Source organism: Rana temporaria, chromosome 10 (assembly GCF_905171775.1).
Source record: "Rana temporaria chromosome 10, aRanTem1.1, whole genome shotgun sequence".
In the NCBI taxonomy this organism is placed as follows: Eukaryota; Metazoa; Chordata; class Amphibia; order Anura; family Ranidae; genus Rana; species Rana temporaria.
In genome coordinates, this window is record NC_053498.1 from 40,201,627 (window position 1) to 40,229,034 (window position 27,408).

Sequence of the window (27,408 nt, forward strand, 5' to 3'; positions counted from 1 at the left end):
GTTCAGTGTACTGCTGCTTCTCCTCCCCCCAGCTCTTATACAACTGAGAACAGAGGGAATGTGATCACTTATTTAAAAAAAAAAGGCAAACAAGGTGTGACAGACCTAGCCAGGACAGAGGCTTTTGGAGAGGACTGAATGGTAGCCTCTTACCTTCGGATTATGGGTCCTGGATTTTAAAGGGAACAATACTCTGAGAGGTTTATGCCTGGGGAACTTGAAGTAATGTTACTTTGGATTCAAGTCTATGTCCCCCAAAACACAAAGCTCTGGGAACCCTGTATATGCAATATTATAAATAGTGACTGCTTCATAATGTTGGGGCTCATAGAAGATGCTGATGTCATCTACTCCAGCCACCTGTCTGTTGTCTTCTTATTGTAAACAAGGCTAGTGTGGGCTCTAAGGATTTCACCCATTGAAAGAGGGTCTCCTGCGCTTGCCTAGTGAATCCAAGATGCAAAGAGAGCCATAGTGAATCCAAGATGCAAAGAGAGCCAATATGTGCAATGTGTGAGTGCTGCTCAAATCTAAAATGTGTACAAATCCACTAAAAATTTAATATAAAGAGGTTGATGAGCACCAACTCTAAGAACACTCTAATAGATACAAGGTGAATTGAAATCAATAAATAACCAAGTAAACAAATATAAAGTGACTAATAAAGTGCAACCAGCACAAAAGAGTATATATGATCCAACTCTTATGCCATTAAACCTTCTATTGCTATGTCCAGTGAAGGTGACTGGCAGCACCTGGCCTGGGCGCCAATGTAAACAAAAATAATATATCACAAGTGCTGCAAAAAATAAATAAATAAATGAATTGGTTATTTATCGATTTCAATTCACCTTATTATATATTAGAGAGTGTTCTTAGAGTTTGCACTTATCACCCTCTTTTTATATTTCACCCATTGTTTTTTGTGTTAATTAACTCTGCTATTGTGTGAAGGTTTTCTGTGTTTCTATTTATAATGTGGATTGTGTCTTCTGAGCTAAAAGACGGCAAGTCTGTCCTAAAGGTCATGCCTCTGAGTCACCGAGGCTGTCTAAAGGATTAGATAATTAGCTCATGTTAATTAGGTTTCTGGTTGAAGTTTGTATTGTCATCCTTGTGTATATATTTGTGTGAGATCTCATATGACAGTGATGTCATAAAAGGCCTATATAAATCGTTGCGCACCATACACCCGGCACTACAGCGGGAGGGATCGTCGAGTTAACATCGGAAGAAAAGAAGAGGGAAGGTGGCGACGAGGAAGGCCGGGCTGGCCACCGCTAGTAAAGAGCTTCAAAGAAGATAGCGGCAGGGCAGCCCGGCAGAAGGCACCGGAGAGCAGGAGAAGAACCGGGGAGCACATAGAGCAGAAGAGAGCGGAGAAGACGAAAGAAGACCCCGGAGAGCAGAGGCGTGGGAAGAAAACCCCCGGAGCTGACTAATAAATGATTTTAAAAACCTGTGTAGTGCGTTTATTTTTTTTACACTTTTCCTCCAGGTCAATGGGTAGGGGTACGATGTACCCCATACTCATTCACCTAGGGTGCTGCCAGATTCCAATAAGCCCCCCGCACGCAGACCCCGACAACCAATGGCCAGGGTTGTCGGGAAGGGGCGCTTGTCCTCATCAACATGAGTGCAAGGTGCTTTGGGGTGGGGAGTGCCCGTCCCCACCCCCTTTCCTGACCAGCCGGGCTGGTGCCCACATAAGGGTCTGGTATGAGTTTTGGGGGGTCCCACACCGTTTTTTGGTGTGGGGGTTCCCCTTAAAACCCATACCAGACCGAAGGGCCCGGTATGTGCACGAAGGGGGAACCCATGCAGGTTTTATTTTTTTTTAAATGGCGTGGAGTTCCCCTTCATGCACAAGTCGTATACAAGTCGCATGTCAAAGTCAGATCTGTTAATACGGAATCAGACTTCAGAAAAAAAGTAGTGCAGGAACTTCCTTCCAGTCAGCATGACTTAAAGTCGTGCCAGTATGAATGGTAGTCATTGATAATCGTGAAGGACTTGTCATACGATTTTGTCGTCCAAAATCGTGGTACAAGTTGTATAAGTGTGAAAGGGGACTTAGGGGGGAATTTTTTTTTTTTAAATCAAAAACAACATTTATTGAGCATAAAGATAAAGGATTACAGACATAATAATCGGTGCAACATGCACCACAAACAAGGATACAATGCAATGTCAGGTATACACACATGACGGACACATTGAGGGAATAGCAAGCTACATATGCAAGGTAACACATGGGGAATGCAATGTCAGGTATACACACGACGGACACATTGAGGGAATAGCAAGCTACATATGCAAGGTAACACATGGGGAAAAATGCAAAGTTGTAGACCGATAGACAGGAGTACTCAAAGGGCATCATACGGAACCTTATTCATCAGGAATAACACAGGTGGAGGCCTCCCCTAACCATCTGTCCCAAACCTTATGATATTTATTGGGGCAGCCCCTGTGAACATAGAGTAGCTTTTTAAAGGGTAGGGTTGCATTAACAGCTCTGATCCATTGCTGCAGGGTAGGGGGGGTCCCCTCATCCAGGTTCTAGCTATCTGAAGCCTGGCAAGGAACAACGTCTCTTGTAGAAAGGTGTTAAGGTATTTCTCGGCCTCAGACAGTGAGAGAAGTCCGAGTAAGCATTGGCGGGGGCACAAGGACAATGGTGACCCCATGCGGTCGTGAAGGAACTGGACCACCTGGGTCCAGAAACCTTGCACACAGGGGCATTCCCAGAGGAGGTGGTAAAAGGAGGCGTTAGAACAGCCACAACCCGGGCAGTTGGGGTCGCTGCCTGGCCTAAACTTTGCGATGCGATGTGGTATCAGGTATGAACGATGCAGGATGTATAGTTGAGTGAGGCGATCTGAGATTTTGGGAGAGACTAATCTGCAATTAATAAGGGCCTCGTCCCAGTCCTCCGCCGACACCACTCCCAGATCAGGCTCCCAACTAGACTTTACCTGCTGGAGAATGGCAGTCGCTAGTAGGTAGGAATAAAATTGGGAAATTAGTTTCTTAGGGTCAGAGCCCAGAACGATGTCTACAGGTAGCAGGGTCTCGAGCGTGGGGATGTTGGAACTAAACTGTGTGACCAATGCATGGCGAAGTTGGAGGTAACGGAAGAGCATGTGGTTAGCTAGGGTGTGGGCTTCCTTAAGGGACTGGAAGGACCTAACCGAGCCGTGGGCAACGACCTGTGTGAGGTATATAACTCCACTCTTGATCCAAATACCGTGGTCGGGGATTGTGGCAAGCTCGGGTAATCGAGGGTTGTCCCATAGGGGTGTGTGTGAGTGTGGAGACGGTGCCTCACCGACAGTCATGGCGATTTGCCAAATTTTGCGATGGTGGAAAAGCAGCTGATGTCTGTCACCCGCCCGCCGGGAATCGTGAGGTTCGCAGAACAGAATCTGGAAGGGATGCGAGACCAAGCCAGGGGCCTTAGAGCACACCATGGCCAGTTAGCGCTCCCTGTCAGAGTGATGAAAATAATAAAAGTGGGAGAGTTGGGATGCAATGTAGTAGGTGAAGAGGTCCGGAACCGACGTACCACCCTGACTGGTTGGGCATTTTAGCACCCGCCATGACAATTTGTGCCGCGAGGGGCCCCAGATGAATGAGTTGAGGGTGGACTCCATGGCTTTGAAAATGCATGGGGGGGATGTACAACGGGGCATGCCAAAAGGCATAGAGCAGCTTCGGAAGGAGAATCATCTTAACAAGACTGATGCGACCCATAACTCCTAGGGGTAAACGGGACCATGTTTGCGTCTTGGACTTAAGGGTTAAACAAGGGTTCGATATTGAGGTGTATGTAGTCTGAGGGAGACCCAACGTGGACACCCAGATATTTAATGACATCCGTTCTCACTAAGGGGGGGCCGTCTGAGCGGCGGTAGGGGGGCCTAGATCCAGGGGAAGGATATGGGACTTGGTCCAGTTTATCTGTAAGCCCGAAAATTTCCCAAACTGTGTTATGAGTTGGAGAGCCGTCTGGAGCGAGGAACCCGCATCCGAAAGGTACAGAAGCATGTCGTCGGCGTAGAGACTGAGAAGCTCAGTAACCCGACCGCAGTACAGCCCAGTAATCCCGGGATGGTGACGCAGAGCTATACAGAGAGGTTCTACTGCAAGAGCATAGAGCATGGGCGAGACCGGGCAGCCCTGTCGAGTGCCTCGGGACAAGGAGAAGGGGGAGGAGGTCCTACCGTTAACTCTAATACGCGCCGTGGGGGCATGGTAGAGGAGTTGGAGCCATTTAATGAAATGGGGACCGAATCCAAACCTACCAAGGCACTCCCATAGGTATTTCCATTCGACCAAGTCGAAGGCCTTGGCGGCGTCAAGGCTAACTACCACTCTGGAGCCCACGTCCGCATGCTGAGCCTGAAGATTCATGTGCAGCCTACGGAGGTTAAAGGCTGTGTTCTTATTGGGCATGAAACCCGTCTGGTTGGGGTGCACTAGGCTTGTGATGACCTTGTTAAGGCGCAGGGCGAGGATCTTAGCAAGGATTTTCACATCCAGTTGGAGGAGTGAAATGGGTCGGTAGGATTCAGGCAGCAGGGGGTCCTCGCCAGGCTTCGGGATCAGGACAATAAGGGCCTCACTCATGGAGGAGGGGAGAGTGCCTGTCTCGAAGACATGGTTGTATAGTGCACAAAGCCTGGGGACAAGGGCCCCCTGAAACTGTTTGTAAAATTCGAGGGGAATCCTGTCGGAACCCGGCAGTCGTGCAGTTGAGGTGTACAGTTCAGAGTAAAAGGACCTAAACTCTTCTGCCACTCGATCCGGGTCCGAGAGCAGGGCCCCGGACGCCGACCGGAGGGCCACAATCACGGGGGGCTTATGATCAAGGTGAGCCATATAGGCAAGAAGTCGCCCAGCCCGCTCACCATGCTCATATGTGCGCTGCTTGCTAAAGAAAATACCCCAACGCGCTTTTTCGAGGTGCAGTTGGTCCGTCAGCCTGGTCTGTAAACGCAGTTGAGAGGCATTGGTCTCCGATGGGTCAGCCTGAAAGGTTCTCTCAAGGGCATCGAGCTGCTCCTCCGCCTGGCGGATTAGCATTTTCGATGAGGCCTTGTGTCTGTTGATGCGGGAGGAGAGAATCATGCGAACATGAAGCTTGAACGCCTCCGACACTGGCCCCACCGAGGCTAAACCATCGTTCGTGATAAAGAAGCGATCCCACTCAGACCCGATAGAGTCCAGGTCCGGGAGAACACTCAGCCAGAATGGGTTCAGTCGCCAAGTCTGGATCACAGAGGGCGACAGAAGCCTAAACTTGATCCAGTATGGGGAGTGATCAGAGAGTGTCCTAGTGTCAAAGCCTACATCGAGAAGGTGAGGGAGAAGGGGAGGAGTTACCAAGATAAGGTCTATACGGGACATCACTGCACGGGAAGAAGTGAAGCAGAAAAATTTAAGTAGTGACGGATGCCTGTGTCGCCAGGTGTAAGTTAGGGCAAATTCAATCAGAAACCTACCGAACCTAGTGGTCCTCGGTAGGGAACCCGCTGGTGCGCTCGAACCTAATCTATCCTGGGACGGGGAGATGACCATGTTAAAATCGCCCGCCCATATAGCGGGTACAGACGGATGTAGAGCCATGAAGGTCACCCCTCGCTGCAGCACCTCAAACTGAAAGGGGGGGGGGACATAATAGGCAAGGAGAAGTACTTCGAGGCCTCCGATGGTGGCATGTAAAAACAAATAGCGACCCTGGGGATCAGATTGCAGTGTGTGGAGTTGAAATTGTTGCGACCTTGCTACAAGCACCGCGACCCCCCGGGAGTTGGAAGTGTGAGGGGCCTGGTAAACCCAACCCACCCAGGCTTTTTTGAGGGACAGCTGTTTCTGACCCGCTAGGTGCGTCTCTACTAGAACTGAAATATCAGCATGTTGGGACTTTAAATGAAAAAAGGACTGCCGACCGTTTAGCACGGTCGCCCAGACCCCGGACGTTCCAGGTTACAATCTTGAGGGACGCCATGAGTAGGTGTGGTAATTGAGGGAGCAGATCCGCCCCCCCAAAAAACGGGGGGGGCGACACCTGGTCCAGGGCACGCCCACGGAAAATGACAAGGGGGTGTAGGGTGGGGGTAACATATCCTCCGAGGGCACAAACAGTGCCCAACCCGAGGAGATGGGAGACCCACCCTGCATAGAAAGGCCCGCAGACCTCAAACAACAGCAGAGTAGAACATTCAGTAGAATTTGTATGACACATTGACATTGATATAGAAGGAAAAAGGAAAAACAGCAATTTTAGAATAAAAACGGTACTTTGGTTAATATAGAAAACATGTCCTGCTTTAACACTGGACCGACATAGCAGGCATAACATCCCACCTCCCACCAAATGTCTGAGGGCAGGGGCCGGCCAGGGAAACTTCGGCTTTGCGATGGTTGCCAGGGGCGGTGACAATGCCCAAAGTTCAGGGCAACCAGCGCGGGCAGGGGGGCGACCAAACTGCAGAGCGCACACCTGTGGAAGGGGGGTATCCACTCAATTGGGATACCGGTGCGGGTGAGCTGCCCGTGACACAGAGCAGGGGAACAATGTCTGGGGGGATTCAAAGAAAATGAAGGGAGGGGGGGGCCCCCCAGTCCAGAAGGGGGGATAAACAAGGATCAAAGGAGGAGAGGGGAAGGCCCGGAGGCAATGCATCCAACTTACAGTTAGCGAGTCTCAGCAGCGTAGGCAACGATGGCAGGGAGGGATGTGTGGGTAACAAGCGGATCATCAAGGGTCAGGAAGGGATCAGCAAGGGTCAGGAAATCAGGCCCGGGACGTACCGGCTCCATCGCGCCGCTCCAGCCAGGAGAGGACAGCCTGAGGATCTTCGAAGAATTGCGCTTTGCCGTCACATACGACCCTAAGTCGCGCAGGGAAGAGCATGGTGTATGGCAGGTGATGGACTCGGAGCTGCCGCTTGGCCTCCGTGAAGCGCGCCCGTTTCTTCTGCACCTCCGAGGAGAAGTCCGGATACACAGCAACCGTCGTGTTGCCAAAGGGGATGTTTCCTTTCTCACGGGTGAGCCTGAGGATGGCGTCTCGGTCCCGATAGTTGAGGAGCTTGGCGATGAATGTCCTCGGCAGTGCACCTTCAGGAGGGGGCTTTGCAGCAAGGCGATGGGCGCGCTCCACAACGAAGGTGGAAGAGAAGGCCTCCCTACCAAAAGTCTTGACCAGCAGGTTCTCCAGGTAAGTGGGGGGGTCCACTCCTTCCGACCGCTCCAGAAGCCCTACGAAGCGCAGATTACACCTGCGAAGGCGGTTCTCCATGTCGTCCTGCTTAGAGAGTACCGCGTGCAGTTGGTGCTGTAGGTGTTCGACCATGATCTGAAGCGGGTGTAGGCCATCCTCCACGTGCTCGAGCCGGCGCTCCGTCTCCGACACCTGCAATTTGTGCATATCATGTCGGATGTGCGAGATGTCGACCTTCACTTCCTCAATCTTAGAGGTGAGGGATGTTTGGCAGGCAGTGATGGCCTCCAGAACCCGGGCAGTATCGCCGGAGGGACGGTCCTCACCATCAGGGAGCGCGGCGGCGCCATCTTCCTCCCCCAGGTCGCGATCCCCATGACGACTTTTGTCGAGTTTGGCGAGGGCTCCGGACATTTTGGGGGGCGACATAGCGATCCCAAGTTGTTAAAAAAGGGGATGGGTGAGCCAGTGGCCAGGTTGCAGGAGGAATTCCCCCAGGATTCGGTAAAAAGGATTTGTCACGAGCACGTCTCACTCCATGCGGCTCCAGACCACGCCCCCCTAGGGGGGAATTTTTAGTAACAATGTGTTTACACTTGGTTTTATCTTCCGCACTCTTCACAATCACACCTTATTTATGTCATCAGTTTTCGTCAGCATCTATATTTGTGAGCAATCGTTTTCAAGGATGAAGCAAACGAAGGGCAAAATTATATCTAAAATATCTGATGGCGCACCTTGAGAATTTCTGTTAAAATGATCGAACCAAATATCATACTAGTTTTATGTTGCCCTCTTCATTTTTTTGTAATATATTTTATTTTAAAAATAGAAGTTTTATTACACAGATAGGTACATTATCTAGGAATTGTGACTTAAATAACTTGCGATCTGCCCAACATTTTGTGTGCGATCCAACACAATTCCTCTTCTTCCAATGTGGCCCAGAAAGGTCAAAAGGTTGGACACCTCTGTTGGTTTACACCAGATATGAATTATTAAATCACAATATTTATGAATCTATTGCACAATTCACTTTGCATAGGTTTGACATTATCACGTAAAAAAAAAAAAAAAAAGTTTGTTTGCCTAAGCATAAAATGTAAATATATGTTTGATGCTATACCATGTATATTTTATGTATTAACATTTAATTTATGCATAGGTTTCATGGGTTTATTAGATTTGATTTATGTAATGGTTCACATTTAGAGTATGTTCACAGCAGATGCGGTGGGACGGTTTTGGGCGACGATTGCAGCGTATTCCCCACCACTTTGCAAGGCAAAATTGCTTGTCTCCTCATGTGCCTGGTTCACACCACTGCTGTGTGGGAGGTGTGCGGTGGAAAAAAAAAAAAAGTACAGCAGGCCATACTTTTTTCAGGATGGTGCAGTGCGAGACAATCCGCTGCTTCACACCACACAGTGGTCGACTGAACTTATGACATGGTTTACATTGGGCACATCGTTTTTATATTATGCTCGTTTTTTTTGCTATATTACTCATGAAATAAGGACATTTTTTTTAAACTACACCATGAGGAGCTCTTTCTTTTTTTAAACTTTATGACTGATCGTTTGAGTCTTCCGTGCTATGGGCCAGTCTTTCACGCCTGAAGGCCATCTTCATTGGGATTTACGCTTGTTTGACTTCCTGTAACGGGTGTCAAACTGATCTGGTGAGGGGCGTGGTCTGGGCATGGTGGCATGAGGACAGTCTCTCACAGAGCTACAGACCGGCTGCTCTCCCCCTGCTTACCTTAGCCAAAATACCGCACATTACAGGAGCCCACCGGACCCTTAATTAGTCCAGGAAGCCAGACCGTTACACAGATATGACCCTGTACAGCATGGATCGTTATTTGCGGCCACAAACAGCGGCATCCACGCCTGTGATTTCCAAGATGGCACCGGCTTGTCACATAGCCACGATGGAAGACAACGCAGAGCCGGGTCCATCACTGCAGCAGACGGATGAGCACACTATGCCACGCTTCACACCTTCTAGTGAGCTCTCCCCCTGCCTTCCCAGATCGCTGACAGTCTCCACAGCAGAAGAGGATGACCTGTGCAGCCCTGAGCTCTCTGCCTCTCTCATGGCTCCTACACCACATAACGTCCTGTGTTACAGCCCGGAGCACAACACAGATGAACAGAGAATGTTGTCACACCAAGGCACAGCAAGTACCATCCCTAAGGCTGCATTCACACCTGAGCATCGGTCGTGTTTTCCGGCGTTTTTTTTCCGGCGTTTTGTCGCGCGTATTCATGCTTATTTGCGAGTTTGCTTGAATCGAGCGTTTCCATTACATGGGAAATGGAAACGCTCAAATACGCCCGATACGCGCGACAAAAAAGGGTCCGGAACTTGTTTGAGCTTCAGTCGTTCGGCGTCAGGCGTATCGGCGTGCAGATGTGAACCATCTCCATAGGGAATAATGTATTTTTTCCCCTCTAGCGTATTTGAGCGTCGCGCTTCAGGCGACAAAACGCTCAGGTGTGAATGCAGCCCAACTCACCCCAATCACCCCCTAAATTCTGTAGAAATGCCCACAACAGATGATCTAGAGACAATGGTACATAGAATGGAGACAGCCTTAAAAGGGGGAAGTGCAAAACCTCAAGCAAGAGGTTCTGGACTTTCGTGTTACTGTCCTTGAACAGGAACAGCAGACAGTGACACAGACTGCAGGTCTTATGCCGCATACACACCATCACTTTATGTGATGAAAAAAAAAAAACACTTTCTGTGAAGTAAAAAATGACGTTTTTGAAACTTCAATTTTCAAAGACGAAGTTGCCTACACACCATCGTTTTTCTCACAATGTTCTTGCAAAGTGAGGTTACGTTTCACCACGTTTTACCATTGAAGCTTGCTTCATAAGTAGCTTCTGGGCATGCGTGGATGAAAAAACGTCTTAGAAAACGACGTTTTTTGCTACACACATGCTACAGCATGCTTCAATTTTTTTTGGTCGTTTTTTACAAGACATAAAACGACGTTTTCCCCCACACACAGTTTTTTTTCATCACATAAAGTGATGGTGTGTACGCGGCATTACAGTCCTCTAATTCTGACCTCAATGACACAACTATATCTTAACGATTTAGAGCAGGGTTCCCCAAACCCCGGGCTGTGGCCCACTACCGGGCAGTGGCCTATTTGCAGCCGGGCCGCAAAGGTTGCACTGTGTGAGGTGCAGCGGCGGGCAAGCAGAGAGATAACATCTCTCACCGCCCGCCCAAGTCTTGGCACTTCCACCCACACAGTGGGGCTGCTACACTGCGGGGGAGCAGAGAGATAAGGAGATCGTGTTTCACCGCCCACCCCGCATTACTGCTGTTCTCCCTCACTGGCATGTGCGGCCACCAGGGCAGGTAATACATTTTTAGTGGCAGGTGGCGTGGCAATCCACACCTGGTGGCAGGCGACTTGGCAAGTGACAATCCACATCTGGTTGTAGCAACGTGGCAAAAAGGTTGGGGACCACCGATTTAGAGAATCGCAACCAACGACAAACATCAGGCGGAGAGAGATACCAGAATCTGTCCCGAAATCAGAGTTACACACAAATGAGACTAACATCTTTAACCGTTACCTGAACCGCACGCCAGACACAGAAATAATTATCGATCGAGTGCACAGAACCATGGGCCCTAGATCCAGTCCTTCTGATAGACCCAGGAACGTCCTCTGCTGTTTGCAATCTGTTATTCTCAAAGAGGAGATATTACGACGAGCGTGGCAAATGTGGGTCTTAGAATTTGATGGTGCTACGACCCACCTTTTTCCGGACATTTCCAGAAAGACTCTTCTGATGCAGCGGTCACTTAAATCTCTTCTGGACGGTCTTAGCGAGAAGGGGCTCACCTAAAAACGGGGGCACCCATTCTATCTCATAGTTCGCAAGGGACAAGATACCTTCCCACTACGCCATCCAAAGCTTTCGGACCCGTTTGCCTTTACAGAGATGGGTCCAATTCCCAATTGGCTCAAAATGATCGTCCCCAGGTATCCCCAACACCAGGCCCCCATGGGCAGAACTCAGAGGGCTCAAAACAATCGTCACTACCGTGGGGGTCTCTCACAGGCTCGCTCAGCAGGGAACTCCCTACGTCATGTTTTGAACAAGGAGGCGGACGGTTAATCCTACCTACACAGCCATCCAGTGTATTGGCGGCTCGACATCCTTTTGTTCCAGATTAAACTTGCATGAACCGACTATCCTTTTCCTCATCTAGAGGGGCGTACCCGGAAGGCTATGGCCAGGTACGCCAACATAGATCCCATGCTTACCCTGATTAAGCAGAAATGCAGGTTTTTTTTTCCCCTCATGCTACATATACCTAATGTGGATGTCAGTATGCCTTCATTAGTTTGTTCCTTTTGGCTAGATGCAGGTTGATATTGCGGTTATTATTGCCATTATCAGGGCCAGATTAAGAACATCATGGGCCTGGTGCTGAGAATTTTGGTGGGGCCTTCTATAAATAAATAAATGCGTGGGAATGACATGAACGCAGCCCGGCCAAGGCAAGTGACCAATGGCACAGAACCCAGAAGGAAGACCGGGTGAAGATGGAAGTGCCCGGGCTCCGCCTGATTCATCACAGCGCAGCACTGGAGGGCTCAGTCTGAAAATTTAAGTGTACACTAATGTGCTAATATGCTGTGCATACTTGTACGTTGTGGCATAACCTACCCCAGGGCCTCTAAAAAGTAGTAATGTCAGGAAAGTTTACTACCGCTTTATTATCACAGGATCCCTGGAGCCTCTCATGGGGCCCCCTACTGACTCAGTGGTCCTTGGGCAGTGCCTAAGTGCACAGTTGCCAACATTTAAAAAATATTTTCAGGGACACTTTTTTATATAGGTGCTATATTTAGAGTATCTGAGATCCCCGATGTTCCTCTATACATGATAGTAGCAGAGCTTTTTTTCTCAGAAAATAAGTGCAGGAACTTACCCACGATCCCGTTCAGTTTTCACAAACAGTAGAAGGGTCTTAAAGTGGCATTAAATACCAGGATTGCATAACATACAGAGTGCAGAGTTCAGGGGATTACACACAGAGTGTAGAGCTGTCACTTGTAAACACAAAAACTGGACCTCTGTGTTTACAAGTGATTGTGGTGAGCAGGCACCAAATGGTCTGAAGCCAGAGGTGGTGGAACCGAGTTCCATCAAGTTCCCCCTGAAAAAAAGCCCTGTATAGTAGTAATCACAAAATTAAAGGAGTACTAATAACGGAGCTGAACAAATATGAGAACAGAGAAACATTGTAACTAACATTGTAACTAAATTTAACCACTTAAAGTCCAACACTTGTTTCTTAAATTAAAAAGTAATATTATTTGCTAGAAAATTACTTGGAACCGCCAAACATTATATATATTTTAGCAGAGACTCTAGGGAATACAATGGCTATTGCTGCAATATTTTATGTCACACTGCATTTGCCCATTTCAATGAATAATAAAAACCATAAAAACAAAACAGTGAAGTTAGCCCATTTTTTTTTTGTTTGTTTTTTGGTTTTAATGTGAAAGATGATGTTACGCCTCAAGAATCGTGAGAGAATCGTGATCTATCTTCTAAGCAAAAAAAATTGCAATTCTCATTTTAGCCAGAATCGTGCAGCTCTATACCGTGCAACATAAAAAGTGCAAAGACCACCATAGAGTAATTTTCTAGCAAAAAACAAATGATGATTTTTACATGTAGTACAGAAGTGTCAGAATTGGCCTGGGTGGTGAGGGGTTAATTACCATGAGTAATATACAAATAATTATTATAAGCCTTGTGATCCTATCAGTTTGCTGCAGTGTGTCAGCTTGTATTTATATTGGCCACTCGGAATGTAGCTTCTGACAGGCTGTGCAAGCAGGCCTGTATCTCTGGAACCATAAATGATAGCTGTCCCATATTTTGACCAGTTGTGGGGTAGGTCTTCCCATGCCTACCCCCCACATGTGGGGTTTCTGTGACCTCTGGTCGTCGAGCTACAACCCCCCAAATTTGATCTTTTTTTTTTTCTGAATGTTTTTTTTTGTTTTTTTTTTGGCCAAATGGGCCCATCTTGAGAAAGGGGCCTGGAGCTGCAGCTCCATCAGCCCCCTTGTTAATCCGGCCCTGGCCATTATTGGTTTAAATCCATTACACTTTTGTGTCCTTAGTGTTGTTCCGCCACCTGTGCTGTCACGCCCCTGTCCGGCTGCACTGCTTCAGGACAGGTTCAGTGGTCGCACATCTCCATGACCTAGTTGAGATTTTGTCCACCTTGTTTGAGCCTTTCGCACATGACCAGCACTGACACCAACCCTCCTTCAGTTTTTTTTTTCACTTAGTCTACCCAAAGGGGTCAAGTTTATTGTGATCAACACTATATCGCTGCCACTATGATTGCAAAGGTCCTATTTTGGAATGTCATGGGGTTGAATTCCCCAGAGAAGCGCACTAGCTGTCTGGCCAAGCTATGGAGACACAAGGTAACATTGCCTTTCTCCAAGAGACTCATTTTAGGGCAGACAAGATACCCAAAACTAGCAAACAAATATTTTCCAACGTCTTATCACAGTCTGTCCTCAACCTCTAAATTTAAAGCGACAAGTATCCTCATAGCTAAATCCCTTCCCTGGCAATTCCTGGATGAGTAACCATGATCAGGAGGGCAGGTTCCTGCTTCCGAAAGGGAACATTTTATTTATTCTCAGGCACTCTTGCAAACTTCCTAATTCTAATCAACTTCCTACTCTTGAAACCTTTTTGTCCACCCTCGACGCTTTCCTTTATTTCCTTATACTAGGAGGGGACTTCAACTTTACTCTGGATACTCACAGGGACTCCTCCAAATCCTCTTCCCTACACCGGGGAACCCGATTCGTCACAAAGACCTTCTACATGCCTATCAATTAGTTGATATCTGGAGCATATTCCACACGCAAGAGTGAGATTATAACTTTTCTTCCGTTTGTGGTTCTTACTCTAGAATAGACTTCCTTATTGAAGCACACAGCGTTCCCCTGGTCACCAAAACTGATATCTGTCACATTACACTCTGACCATGCTCCAATTGTACTGGAGCTTACGCTATCGCAAGCATCCTCTAGGACAGGGGTGCCCAACCTTTTGAAGAGTGAGGGCCACTTAAGCGACTTGGTAACCGGTCGTGTGCCACAATGAGTGGAGTGGGTGGATGGCAGCCCACTCTACTCTATAGCGCCTACTCTACTCTTTTTTTGCGGATCGGATTGTAGGTAGGCGTTTGTAAACGGACATATGTCCATTTACATCTGCCACTCCTTAGAGATGAATGGAGGGTCCGATTGGGTCGGACTGACTGTGTGAAAGGGGCCAAAGGCTACTTTCACAGTGATGCACGGTTGTTTGCCCACACCACAAGTGCAGTACAGTTCACCTGTGGCTTTCCTGCAGGTTAGCTACACTTTTCCATTGACTTCTATTATATCCTGTAGGTGTGGTGCACTTTCAGAAAGCACAACAAACTTGAAGGTAATAGAAGTCTACAGCTCAGTGAAGGTAATCCACAGGTGCACTGCTCTGCACCTACGGATCAGTTTAACAGCAGCCCAGTAACCAATGCAGAACAGATATGCCCATATATACACACACTCTGATTTTAGTAATAAACTTACCTTTAATAACAGTATTCTATTGTATTCCATCCCAGAGCAGGAGGTCGCGGGCCACATCAGAGGGCTCTTCAGGCCACATGTGGCCCCTGGGCCACTGGTTTGGCACCCCTGCTCTAGGACCTCCACATGGTGGCTTAACAAAGCACTCCTTAAGGACGCTGCAGTTGCCACCGATATCCGTAAAGAACTTACCTCCTATTTCACGACCAACGCTGGCTCCGTCGAGAACCCGATCTCTGTGTTGTCAACACATACTGTAAGTGCTTTATCAGGGGAATTTTAATCAAACACGAGCATGCGGCTAAACAACTTTGCATTAAAACCTTATGCAAACTATTGACGCAACTTCATATCTTTGAACACCAACACAAGAACTGGCCAGACCGTACAACGGAAGCAGAATTAGTCAGACTCTGGGAGGCAATAAGGGAACACTCTGTACAAGGCGAAACACGTGCCATTAAAGGTTCGCCGCTCCTTTTAAGAGTATGGAGATAAATGTGGCCGTGTTTTGGCCAACTCACTACGAACTAAACGCTCTCAGACATACGTTCCGGCTATATTTTTGACAGGCTCTAAAGTCCATACCTCTTCCAACCTGGCGGAGACGTTCTGCGACATTTACACTAAACTGTACAACTTAGACTCTACTTCTGACTCAACATCCCATACCCCCTCAGACATCCAAGCTCATCTCGAAGAAACCAAATCTGCCTACACTGATGGTTGAAGGGAGGGAGCCATCACTGCTAAGGAATTTGCAACTGCCATAACTGACACCCAGCCTGGCAAGGCACCTGTACCCGACTGACTCACCCTCCCCTACTACAAGACGTAATATCTGTTGACACCTTACAATTTTGCAGAGTTCAATGGCATTTTGGATGGACACAGTTTGCCAGCGGATATGCTATGTACTTCTATTACAGTGCTACCCAATCCGGGTAAGGACCCATTGTTATGTGGCAGTTATAGGCCTATTTCCCTCCTGAATTGTGACGTCAAACGCTTCACCAAAATTTTAGCTTCTAGATTAAATGTCTTGCTGCAACGTGTAGTTTCTGCAGACCAAGCCGGCTTTATCTAGACCAGAGAAGCCAGGGACAACACTATCCAGACTCTGGACGTCATAGCAAAAGCAATAAGATCCCACATTCTCCTACTCTTGTCTACAGACTCCAAGAAGGCATTAGACAGGGTGGATTGGGTCTTTCTCCGGAAAACTCTTGAAATTTGTTGGAATGCCTGACCCCATCCTGTCCTGGATAGCAGCCCTATACAAAAATCCTACAGCAACGTTACGGGTAAATGGCCACAACTCCGCCCCTTTCTCAATCTCAAACGGCCGTTTGTTCTTTCCTACACCACAGGAGGTATTAGAGACATTTAAGTAGGCCCACACAAAGTGGCAGCTTACGCCGACGACCTCTTATTCTACATCACTGAACCTCTCATCTCCCTGCCCTCTTTGCGACAGGAGTTGAGAAGGTATGGCGCTCCAAGTTTAAGGTCAACCTACAAAAATCAGAGGCCTTGAATGGCTCCCTGTCGGACTCTACAGTGGCAAGATTGCGCCCCCTTTTTACATTCAAATGGGATGCCCGCTCGATTCAATACTTGGGAACAAAAATTTCTGCAAATCTGAGCGACATTTTTACCAGCCTTTTTTAATGAACCTTAACCGCAGATCTTAAAAAGTAGGACTCCTTGGACCTGTCCTGGTTTGGTCAATGTAATGTCCTTAAGATGAATGCGATGCCCAGACTCCTGTACTTGTTACAAACACTGCCTATCAAAATACCCGTCTTATTTGCACGCGGTTCGTTCAGCAATTATTAAATTCATCTGGCAAGGAAAACATCTACGCCTCGGCAGAAAGTTGTTAAAACCCAAAGCTCAGAGGCTTAGCGTTAGTGCTGGAACAGGAAGCTGCCCATGCCCCACTCGCTGACTTATCGCGGGTAGAAAAAATCCACACTACCCATCTGACAGCTCACCCGTTGATTGGCCCTACTCTTGCGGAAATGGATTCTCTATCTTTGCTGAGCAATTTCCCCTCCCCAATGACACCACTTGTTGGACATCCAGGGTTTACACCTAGCCTCACTGATCCAACTTTCCATTCGCAAGCCCCACAGGGACTCCAGAGGGCTTCCCAGTTTTTGCAGTCTTCCGGCTGGTTCCCTGCAGAGACTCTGCTCTCTGGGCAAGCTCCTCTAACATTAGACCACTGGAGGACTATTCAGTTCTCACACTTTCTTGGCTCATTGCCTAAACCAGCGCTATTCATCCAAAAACTTCACTCTTTTGAGGAACTATGTTTGGGGGAGGGCCCAATCCAGGTGTCACGGAATGTCCCCGCACGCCGATCGAGTGCTTCCGTCATATACCGCTTCCTATCAGTCTGGACATAGATATCAGATATTTCAGTTGCCTTCAACACACAACGAGACAAGACTTGTCTGTGTGCCAAGTATGGAGTCTTTAATAGAACCAAAAACACAATCTTATATACAGTAAAGAGGAGGTGACCAGAACAATAATCAACATGAGCTAATCATCCAATTATCTAGCCAGATGAGAAGACCAGACGCCTCGGCTCCTCATTATCTGCTATACAATACACAATCTCTTAAGCGTAAACACAGAGCATCTTCACACACAATAGATTCAATTATCACAAAGAATAGAGAGATGGCTTGTGGTGAGGACATTAGCAGTATGAAAGAGTCACATCTAAAATTAACCCTTTGAGTTCAGAATCAGCAAACTTAAAATAGTCCTACAGACATCCTGAAATACAATGTGGATAATACATAATAATCCTATCTCAGGTAGTCCAAGATATCATTCTTCAGTTCATCCTATGCCCCTAGTGGTCATAGGATGATTTTAGACATAAGAGAGTCTGAGTCTGTCACACCAGGGTTCCCTTTCTACCACCTACAAAAAATTGTTGGAACTCCATGCTGCCAAGGATCCCCTGTATCTGGCAAAATGGGAGAGGGACTTGGGAGTTACATTCTCGGAACCCCAAAAAGAAGGCACGCTCTTTTCATAGAAGTCTTAACTATGTAGCAAATATCAGAAGACTACATATAAAATAATTACACGCTGGCAAAGATATTCTCCAGTCAAACTGATAGTTCACTGGTGAAGACAACAGCACCAACAGCTTCTGGAAATGCCCTGTGCTCAAAACTTTTTGGGAACCAGTCCTCAAACTCATACATAAATTTACTGACATTTCCTTACAGGATGACCTGGCCGCAGTCTTACTAAACCTTACACCTTTATCAAGAAAACGTTACCATAAATCCCTCCTCAAACATCCTTCCTAATGCATCCCACCTCTATGGAAACAATCCGTGCCAACTCAATATTTTGCAAAGGTGAAGGATAGAGCAAATGGAAGACTTGACCTCGGTTCTGCAAGATAAGTCAGAGGAACAGAAGACCAGATGGTTTTATTGGGTCCAATTCCGCTTCTCCAATACGCATAATCAAGATGATTGCCAGTGAATCTTACTGTCTGACTGGTCCTGACGCCCCTGGCTCCTGGGGGAAGACGCAGCTCCCGCCTTCTTGTAACCCACCCCCCTCCTTTTTATTCCTTCTTCTCTCCTCCTAGCATTTTCTCTCTCCCCTCGGTCTATCTTTGACATGGATTTTTTTATTTAATAATCACTACAGTTTGATTATGTCCAATATTTATTTATGTGTTTATATATGACACCTAATTAAATCACGATATTTGAATTATTTTTTTACACATTATTGGAGCGCGGTATGAAATGTATTTGATTTTTTTTTACACAATCACAACACTGATGAATTTCGGCCGGGCCCTGCTGAACTGGCAAAGTTTCGATCACTGTATGGCCAGCTTAAAGTGGAACTGCACCCAAAAGGGAAGTGCTCTTATAAGTCCTCTTCCCTTGCCACATTTTGCATATAAATTATTAATTTTTTTTTGGGGGGGGGGGGGGAGCAGGTACCTCGTTTTGATAGGTACCTACTCCCGCTTCTGTTCCCTCCCCGCAGTCTTTTGGGACATGTCCCAGAAGACTGCATGACCATTAAAAAAGTGCAGTGTTTAGCGCACGCCCAGTGGGCAGCCGGCTCTGAAACCAGAAGTAGGCCCACAGTTAGGATGCCAAAGGCTAGTGAAAACTAGCCCGGTGAGGATGGTGCTGGACCACTGGATAGGCAAGTGTAATTTTAATTATTCTTTCTCCAGAGTGAACAACCTCTTTAAGAGTGTGGTCTGGAAATATGAGGAGAGAGAAGGGAACAGATCAACCCTCCCCCTACTGGTTCTATGGTATAGCCCTAATTCCACAAAGGGCGAGTCACTCTTTAGATATTCATTGCCATATACCTCAACAAAACAGGTATCAGCTATCGCACTGGCCCTTTAACTTGAGATGGGCCCATTTGCCATATAAAAAGAAAATGATATAATGGTTAATGAAAAGCTGACGGCTAGTCTCTCAGACACCCATGATAAGTTCCTTAGGGTCTGGCAGCCTTGGGCTGCCTACTCTAAACCCTCGAGATACCACTCTACTACGGATCTAAAGTGCTTTGGCTTCCTGCTTTGGGAACCCCGCACCCCACCCCCCCACATTTCTCTAACCCTACCCATCTCTGCTCTTCAACCCTGCCTTTTCTTCCCCTTTCCAGTATTTTCATTTATTTTTCTCATCTTCAAATCTACCAGGCCACCGGGCATAGGCCTCGAAGTGTTGGGTACATGGATAGATGCCTAGCACTGTTTATATCTAGGTCACCGTTTAGTTGGACTCTAAGTATCTGTGGTACAATGGACAATGCCCTAGTGGAATTTTTGGGACCTACACTTATTTAAATATCTTTATGTACCCAACTTTCATTTGCTTTTTACTGTGCCGTCTTATTATTTATGCATATTTATCTCCTTTACAAAATGCATTTTTGTTTCTCTGTTATGTTTATTCATAATGTATTCATTGGTCAAAAGGAAGAGCTGCGCTGTTGTAAGCTAAAATGTGACACTAGGGATAATGAAGTGCTAGATAAATATCAATTAAAATTATGAAACACCGACTGAGTGAAAAAAAAAAAAATGTATCTGTAAATGGGTCCCTTCCGTTTTTTTTTATGTGATGCATCCTGGATTGCTACATTGTTTGAGACATCTTCTATGCAATATTGAACCACACTGTGGGATTTTTGCTACCAAAAGAGACCCCAGGCTGGGATATCAACCATATGCGCATATTAATCTCCTATAATTAGAGATCATGTCCATCTGGTAAGTGGCAGTGTTATTGTTTGGTGGAGGCACTATCCAGTCAGCACTTTTTCCTGGACTTTTGGATTTGTTGAACACTGGGGATATTTAAGTTTATATAGACACTCTGCATTCATTTTTTATTATATTCACATTTTCTACCTTTGACGCTTTGTTAATGATATTCCTAAGGGTTTTTTTGGTTTGTTCCCACGGAGTGCTATTAATTCATTTTATAATTCTCAGGTTTCTACCTAATTTAGGAATTAACCCCTTCTTGTTATCCTATTGAGGTCTCACAGACCTATTTACAGTACACCCCTCTTCTTCATAATGTATTCATTACATTAGACTGTAAGCTCTTCTGAGCAGGGCCCACTTAATCCTCTAGTATTTTATTGTATTGTAACTGTATTGTCTCCAGGGCCGGACTTACCATTGGCCTTGACTGGGCTCAAGCCCAGGGGCCCGCCCCCAGGGCCCCGGACGGCAACCCCCTTTTTTTTATTTATTTTTTGTAAAAAAATGTTTTTTTTATATATTTTTTATTTTTATATTATATATATATATATATATATATATATATATATATATATATATATATATATATATATATATATATATATATATATATATATATATATATATATATATATATATTTTTTTTATTATTATTATTATTATTATTATTATTCAATATATATATTTTTTTTATTAAAGGGCTCAGAGGTCCCCAGGGCCCCATGTGGCAACCCCCCCTTTTTTTATTTTTTTTATAAATGTTTATTTTTTTATAAATGTTTATTTTTTTATTTTTGTTTATTTTTTTATTTTTTATTAAAAGGCCCAGAGGTTCCCAGGGGCCCAGAGGTCCCCAGGGCCCCCGGGTTTGGCAACCTCCCTTTTTTTATGTATTTTTTTTATAAATGTTTTTTTTTTTTTATTATTAAAGGGCCCAGAGGTTTATTTTTTCTTTTTATTTAAAGGCCCAGAGGTCCCCAGGGCCCCGGATGGCTACATATATTTATATATATTTGTTTTCTTCTTTATTTCTTCTTTTTTTTGTAAAGGCCCCCCCCGCTTCTCAATTTGCGGCAGCCCCCACGCTTCTCAATTTCAGGCGGCAGCACCCCCACCCCCCCTAGGTTCTCTGCTTCAGGGGGCCCATGCCTTAAGCTGTGCAAGGGGCCCCAAAATTCCTGATGGCGGCCCTGCGCATACCTCCCAACACGCACGGATTCTGTGGGACTTTCCCGCACAGACAGCTTCTTCCCGCAGTCCCGCAAAAGGGTTAATTTTCCCGCACTGCAAGAGGAGGAGGCAGCACGGAAGCAGGAGGAACCGGAGTGGTGTGTGGAGGACTGTGGCTGCTGAAGGGAAGAAAGCCGACAGCCGGGCTAATGACAGTCTGTGGCCCCGGCTGTTGGCACAGGTGAGAGGCACTCCCCCCCTCAACAACTGCAAAATCCCCCCCGCTCAACAACTTTAATGCGCTCCCCCCCCGCTCAACAACTTCAATTCGCCCCCCCCCCCCGCTCAACAACTTCGATCCCCCCCAATTCTCGGCTCCAGGGGGCCCCTTCAACACTCAAGCCCAGGGGCCCCCACCACCCTAAGTCCTGCCCTGATTGTCTCGCTTTTATATTGTAAAGCGCTGCGTAAACTGGTGGTGCTATATAAATCCTGTATAATAATAATAAAACTGTGTAGTTGCTATGGTTATTAAAAATCTTTGTAAAAGAAAAAAAGAAAAAAACACACGATCTGCTTTGAGGGTCGTGGCTCCACATTTGGAGGATAGGTAGCTGAAGACCTACCCCACCACTGGTCATTTGGGGCTCCTAGCGTCTATGGTTCCAGAGATACGGGGCTCCTTGCACAGCCTGTCAGAAGCTACATACAGAGCAGCCAGTGTAAATACAAGCTGGCACACTCTGCAGAAGACATAGGATGAGCTCACAGTGCCTCTCCTCACTTCTTGTCAGAGGCACTGAGCTCAATGGACAGCTTGGAGCCTGCAGAGTTTGACAGGCAGCACCGACCGTCAAACTCACCTACTGATTTCAATAGGGCCACTCTGCAACTACAAGCCAAATGCGCTTGCATAGTCCAAACAATGTAAAAATACATTTCAGCAAAAAACACAAACACACACACTACAGGGAGAAGTTCCTCATGAACACCTGCCAGTTGCTGCTATACCCACTCATTGAAAAGCAATCCACCACAAATCACTTTTTCAGAGGACAGTAAGCATTACCGCAAATGTGAAAGAAACTTGAAACATCTATTTCACACTCCCCACCAACCAGGTAACTTCCCATGTTAGCCACCTCCCTTCAACTTATATCACAGGTGACCAATTTCCAACCTGCAGATGACAGACCCTACTCCAAAAGCCATCAGTCCCAGTTACTCCCCCCACCCGCTGATTGGTATCCATCTGTGACCACCTCACACCCCCTGCTGACAGACCTCTCTCCCCAGCCTGTGCCCACACACACTCTCACCTGCTGACCTGTGGATGGGGAAATCACTCTTGCAGTGTTATCGTTTTCTGCCAGTGAGGAGTCTTCCGTACCCACACAATACAATGATCAGTGTTGTCAACTATAGCTGGCAGCACTGATTGTTTTGGAAAAACCTAACAGGCTGGTTGTACTCAAGTCGATTGATAGGTTCAATTGTGTACAACCAGCTAGCCCATACATAGATCGACTATGGCTGGTCTCGGCTTAATTGGCTTTTTTTCAATCCAGGCCTGCTTAATTACTACGCAGTCCCTAAACATCCTTTCACAAAACTTTACATTTGTTCTTCATCCTCCTCACCTGTACATACTTGCCCACTGTCAAACACACACACACACACACACACACACACACACACACACACACACACACACACACTCCTCTCCTGTACATAGTGCCCACTGTCAACCCCACCCCCCCCCCCCCCCCACAAGCCTCTCCTGTACATAATGCCCACTGCTATACCCTCCACATTGCTCTCCCTTACCTGCACCTACTTGACACTTATACCATCCATACTCCTCCCTTATGCCTCTTTCCCACAAAAACAGTTCTTTAAAATTATATTGAATATCTTCAATGTTACCAGCTCTAGAATGGGCACACCTTTGTTAGTTCATCTAAAAGGAAATCTCAGTCCTCATATTTGTTCTGCCCATTATTAGTACTCATTTAATTTTTGATTACTAATGTGATGTATAGAGGAACATAGAGGATGTCAGCTACTCTAAATATACCACTGAACTAAGCCCTCCAGTGCTGCAATCAATTCAGCGGGTCCCGGGCGCTTCCAACTTCACCTGGTCTTTACGGGTTCTGTGCCTTCGGTCACTTGCCTTGGCCAGGCTGTGTTGATGTCACTCCTGCTTGCTCTCATCCTCCCTCCCTTAACCCTCACCCTTTCTCTCTCATCCTCCCTCTCATTTAATTTGTAATAAATAAAAATGCTAATTTTTTTTTATTTGTTATCTTATAAAAAGCCCCACCAAAATCCTCAGCGCCAGGTCCATAATGTTCTTAATCCGGCCCTGGTAGCTGTAATGCCTTCTATGTAGGGAAAGCTAAACACGTTTAGGAAAAGGAGAAAAACGTATTTACAGGACAGATCATGCGGTAATTTGGAGAACCCAGTTGCAAGACATTTTGTGGGACATCATGTATATACAACGGATTCATTAAAATTTGTAGCACTATCAAAAGTACACCCTTATTCATGAGATGGGGGGATTTCATAAGAAAAAAAATAAACAAATTAGCAGATCGAGAAAAGATCTATACTCTCAAGGCTACATTTAAACCTGGGCTTAACAAGAAGGTTAGATATACCCTTCTTAGATTAGCTGATTTTTTGTGATATAATGGGAGTCCTTTTGAATTCCCCCTGTTGCCGTTTCTTACTGCTGCATAGGCTCTATAATTTGAATTGTTTTGTAATGTATATGTTTTCATTACTGTGTAGATTGTGATTGGTTTGGGTCACGTTAAGGACCACACTGCACCTTGGGTCTGGGGTGTCATTTGGGGAGAGCAGAGGCCCACGCCCAATCTCCCTTGTAGTGTCAGCTGGTTGTGTATTCCACAGGGTTTCCATTTGCGCCCAATCCCTGGGGTTCCCTCAATTAGCACTTGGGTTTCCCCCTAGCACGTGTGAGCTTGATCCTACAGGAACAGGAAGGGATATCAGGCAGGAAAAGGACTTACAGAATGCAACAGCGTGGGAGAAAACCCATCTGTAGGGAAGAAAGCGGTACCTTATTGTATGAGAATTGTATAGTGGGGGGCTAGCCTTTTTCTTTAGATTTGTGACATGCTTAAAAAGAAGGGGGTGATTCCCCACTTCTGTTTTTTGTTTTGTTTTTTTTCACAGCTTTTGTCTATTCTGTAAGCTGCATGTGATCTTTCCTGCTTGATGTGGCATGGGTTCCTTATGACCATATTGTTTCTCTTTGGTAACTTTCGTCTGTGGGTGTACTGTGAAATGAGCAGTAAACCCAGTTTTTGATCCCTCCCTTTGTGGGAGAAATTTGAGTTTTATTGTATTATATAATTTTGTTTTTTTAATAGGAAATTTTGAATATTTACAAAGGTTCACTTCATGTCCTAGTGTCTCCTGCCCGTTTGGCATCTTGCCCTGGCACCTATCCCAAGGGTTCCTTACAAAAGGGTGATTGCCCCTCCTTTTGGTCACACTATCACACTTTGGCGCAGTCGTAACTGGCCCTAAAGTGCTGGGGGAGTGTGTTGGTGGGCCCAGATGACCTAACTGTTATATCAGTGCTTGTTTTTAGGTTTATAATTGTGGTGAAAAGAGGAATATTGTTTTACGATTTTGTATAACAAATGTGTATTTTAACTGGTTTGTATTGTGTCAGTTCATTTGGGAGCACATTTAAAGTCCTTTTTTCCCCATCTACATATTTGGAAAACACCCAACATCCAAGATGCGACACAAAGAACCAGCTATCTCACTAACCTGGAAGGACCATTCCGCGAACTAGTATCATGTGACGAGGATCCTGGCTATAATCCTTTGGCTGGGGCTCCATAATAGAACCCACTGGCATAGCTTTCTCAAATAGAGTCCTCAGAGCTGGCAGCTTTCGAGGAGAAATTATAGAGAAGTGGATTCCTCTCTGCCAAAAAAAAAAAAAAGGAACATTCATGAATACTACAGAAGTTCTAAAAACAATATGACATCAAAACATGCTGCTTCTCAATCAAGCCAAACCAACATTTTGTTTACCTCCCCAATCTTCTGGACAAGGTTTTCCGTAGTGTAACCAGAATAGGTTGTGCTCTCTACAGCAGGAAGGAGATATGGTGGAGAGTTGCAAATTAATATACACACTTTGTGCGTTTGCCCACTGCAAGACATAAATGTAGAAAAAAAAATTACTGTCATGAATGCACTTCTCTAAGTGCCCAGGTCAGTTTTAGCCCAAACGCAATATTTCACATGCACCCATTCTTAAAAAAAGCTATTCCGTAATGCTGGGTGCTGTAATAACCACAGGCTGGAAACCGTAGACAATCCGAGTGAAGAAATGTCAGCAGCATAGCAAAGGTTTCACCGCATATTAAGGAGTTGTAGATATTACAGTTGTAACACCTGTCACAGCCTGGTGACCGATTTAGCATATTTTGGTCTGGGGTCTGCCTGGATCAGTAGGTCCCTTTAGAGACCTTTCATGTTTGTGAACAAGTAACCGCGGGATCTTTAGATCACCAGTTGGTGAAATTGCTAAATACTTGGTGATTTGCAGTGCACTTTGTCACATGCATGGCTCCAAAATGCTGAAGTTTGTATCATGTGACCTTAAACATAAAGCTTTGGACACCTTTGAGGAATCCTTAGTGTGTGAATAACATTTCTTCACTCAGTTTAGTTTTAGGGTTAATGTGCATCTAACCCTGAAAGCAAAAACGTAATATATTGCCGCTTACCATCCTTTAGATGTGGCTGCAGTGGTTTCCGTTTAAAGACAATATGCTTTTATTTTGCCAGGTAAGTGTGAAAATAAAACATTTCCTGTCCCTGGATGGCTACACTTTAATTGCTTCACTGCATCCATAGAAAAAAAAATGGTTTTCATCCAGGCTTTCCTGATTTAGATGAAAAATTGTTTTTTTTTTCTTTAAACATCTTGATTAAGTGATAGGGGAAAATAGTAGTTAATTAAAGATAGCATATATAAATGAGGAGATTGTTTTTTATTTTTTTTCAGTTTACCTCAAGGGAATGAATAAGGATACCCCCCTTTGGGCATAAACAGGTACTTGAAAAATAAAAAATAAAATGCATTCACATCTCTGGACTAGTAAGCTGCAATATATTAAATTTATATTTAGTTTTAAAGCAGAGTTCCGTTCATCTTGTTCCCCCTCCCCCCTCTGATGCCACAATTGGCACCTTTCGGGGGGAGGGGGGACAGGACCTGCCGCGGAGCCGTGACATCACCGCGGGGCGCCCTCTTCCCCCCCCTGGCCGCTGGGCCAATAGAGAGGAGCTGGGCCTCGCGCATGCGCAGTAGGATTCCCGTCGTGAAGCCAAAAGGCTACACTGCCGGGTTCCCGTACCCGCAATTGCAGTGGAGCACCCAATAGCTGATGGAAACATCAGCTCCGGGTGCCAACATCACTGGACCTCCAGGACAGGTAAGTGTCCATTTATTAAAAGCCAACTGCTGCAGTATTTGTAGCTGCTGGCTTTTAATTATTATTATTTTTATTTTGGCGGAACACCGCTTTAAAATATAGGTGAGATTAAAGTGTTTGTAAACCCTTTACAACCAATTTTTTCTACATGTAAGCCTATAAAAAGGCTTACCTGTAGCTATCCCTGATATCTCCTAAACCTGCACGCTTTAGGAGATATCCCCTGTATCAATATATGCAGACATAATCGGCACACGCGCGCTGAAGCAATGGCACATGCGTGCTGTTGCGTCAGCTAGAATGCTGTTACCAGCGGCTCCCACGCGCATGCATGACATCATCGTGGCTCCAGCCAATGACCTCGCCGGAGCCTACGATACCCAGAAGCAGTCGCTGGCAGGAGCGATGTACGGGGATCGATGCGGGGGCTTCAATCTAAAAGGTAAGCAATTCATGATTACGCCTTTGTCTTGCAGGAATTTTTTTAAGTGGGTTTCCAACCACTTTAAACCCTCAGTTAAAATCTTCCATACCAGGCCTATTCTGGCACTCCTCC

The 27,408-nt window shown here is 46.0% G+C and overlaps 1 protein-coding gene across 4 annotated transcripts in view; it reads right to left on the bottom strand.

Moving 5' to 3' along the window:
- The window catches only part of MED25 (mediator complex subunit 25), a 555,669-nt gene that overhangs the window by 349,559 nt on the left and 178,702 nt on the right, over positions 1-27,408 (bottom strand). For all 4 annotated transcript variants that reach the window (XM_040327573.1, XM_040327575.1, XM_040327572.1 and 1 more), the window contains 2 exons: positions 25,441-25,561; positions 25,171-25,330 (listed from right to left, as the gene is read on the bottom strand). In XM_040327573.1, the coding sequence (XP_040183507.1) occupies positions 25,171-25,330; positions 25,441-25,561 (281 nt within the window). The remainder of the gene's footprint in view (positions 1-25,170; positions 25,331-25,440; positions 25,562-27,408) is intronic.